This window comes from Oncorhynchus clarkii, chromosome 13 (assembly GCF_045791955.1).
Source record: "Oncorhynchus clarkii lewisi isolate Uvic-CL-2024 chromosome 13, UVic_Ocla_1.0, whole genome shotgun sequence".
In the NCBI taxonomy this organism is placed as follows: Eukaryota; Metazoa; Chordata; class Actinopteri; order Salmoniformes; family Salmonidae; genus Oncorhynchus; species Oncorhynchus clarkii.
In genome coordinates, this window is record NC_092159.1 from 38,315,791 (window position 1) to 38,317,900 (window position 2,110).

The following is a 2,110-nucleotide window of genomic DNA, read 5'->3' on the forward strand; positions in this document are numbered from 1 at the left end:
TTCAAGTTGAGAGATGGAGAAATGTGTCTCTCTATGACTATGCTCAAGGTTGTACTGTCACGGTGGCATTTGGAGGATGAGTGCAGAACTGAACTGTACAGTACCTCGGGTTCTTTTCAGAACCCTCCTTTGTTGTCATGCCTCCCATTTTTATTATGCCGTGGATATTAGAATGTTAGCACTTCGGGGAGAAATGCAGCGTGAGCAAAGTGTTCTAGAGATTGATACATTCATCTACCATAATTAAGGTTACAAAGCATTGCCACATTCTACATCCATCATAAATCATCTAATGGGAGTTCTTAAGTGGTGGTGACAGACCATAACCATTCCTTATGCCTTTGATTACATATTGTAATAATAACACTCCATATAACTGCCTGTCACTGACAGTCGATGAGGGTTGCATAAATCGTTCAATTGTCTACTCTCCGCACACGCCCGCCCGCCCACCTCCCCTCATGGAGAGCGGAACTCATCATCTCTTTAAAATGCACGAGAGACTTGGCACGAAAGCGCACTCAAGCGGGCACATGTGCGCATGCAGGGCAGTCTTACGTACAGATTTACACCTCCTTCGAGATGTCCATGGGGACCCGCTTGAGAGGTTCGAGCTACGTAGAAGTTGTGTTCAGTTTATTACTTTGACTCGCAAGTATGATGCTGAATAGGGCATCTGGTTAGGGTTGGGATAGTTTCTCTCCGCTGACACGCACTTACATATCAGCTTTTGGCCGTGCTGCTTTTATCGAATTTAAAAGAAGGTTATACATTTCTCATTTGGTTTTTACTTTGGTTTGTTTTCCCAGTCACATGACGCAAATTGAAACTGCGAGCCAGGTTTTAGCCGTGAGTGTGTGTGTCTGTGGAACCGCGTGCGCCCATATCTGCCAAGCGCTGTTAGATTGACATCCACGGAGACATGAACAGCTCCTTCTTCGACCAAGCCCAGGGCGTACTATTCAACAGGAGCCAAGTCCTCGCTGGTACTCTGGCGAACTGCTGCAACGCGACCGACGTGGCAACCAGTGACGGCGGCTCGCTGGCGCTACCTCCGGACGAGCGGAAACTCTTCATCAGTCGCGTCGTACAGATCGCCGTCCTGTGCGTACTGTCGCTCACCGTCATGTTTGGTATCTTTTTCCTCGGCTGCAACCTCATGATCAAATCAGAGAGTATGATTAACTTTATGGTGAAGGACCGGAGACCTTCCAAAGACGTAGAGGCGCCGGGGATGATAGGACTCAGCTAGTCTCTGGCGCCGGGATGGAGAATGGTGTGTAGCAGCGCGCCACGGACCCATAGCCTCACCACGCTGTCTTTTGGGCGGCACGCTGATATGCAATGCGTTTGATTTCCTTACGAAATATGTTTGCCAATAAAGACTGCAATTGCAGTCAAGCGCGGACAATTCCTCACATCAAAGGTTCAAGGAGGACAATGAGTGCATCGTTGTTTACGCATAGGCTGTTGGATATGGTTTTGTTTTTGACTGTCAACTTGAACAAAGTAATGGACTCTTGTGATATAAGTGTTTACACGTTGTTACCTCAAATTCTATTAGCAAAATCGATATTTCATAATTGTTCAAGTAACAAAACTAACTCGTCAGCAACTTTACGCATGCAGATGTTATGTTTTTCCCTTTCCAGTTCTGACAGTAGACTGTGGATGTTTTGGATATGGGAATTCTCTGAAAATATATTTTTCTTGGTCCCGTTTCTTAGTAGCATGTCGGGCAAACACTCAAGGTGCTGGGATCTTGCATGTTTAACAAACCCCATCACTGCTTCAGATAGTGTTTTCTTGTTCAGTTCCAGCATGCACGCGGCTTGGTCTGTAGCCTACCGTACAAGGTGGTATTTGGACCTACTGTTTTTGCACTTTTTGGAAGCACCTGATGCTGCATGATTTTTGTACCACGATGAAACTTGAATGAAAAGTGCAGCATGCTACGAATAAACGTGACGTTGTCGTATCTCTTCATTGATATCCATTGTACATAATGTACCTAGACTACCTGTTGCAGTAGATTCGATTTATTAATGTATAGGCCTATCGCACAAAGCAGCATAAATATGCAGTATAAATTAAACAAATGAATTACATT

At 45.1% G+C, this 2,110-nt stretch overlaps 1 protein-coding gene across 1 annotated transcript; it reads left to right on the forward strand.

Moving 5' to 3' along the window:
* The first annotated feature begins 718 nt into the window (after positions 1-718).
* LOC139423928 (reprimo-like protein) lies at positions 719-1,884 on the forward strand. The gene has a single exon (XM_071175577.1). It carries the CDS (start codon positions 923-925, stop codon positions 1,250-1,252), a length of 330 nt encoding a protein of 109 aa, XP_071031678.1. The 5' UTR covers positions 719-922; the 3' UTR covers positions 1,253-1,884.
* Positions 1,885-2,110: the final 226 nt, after the last annotated feature.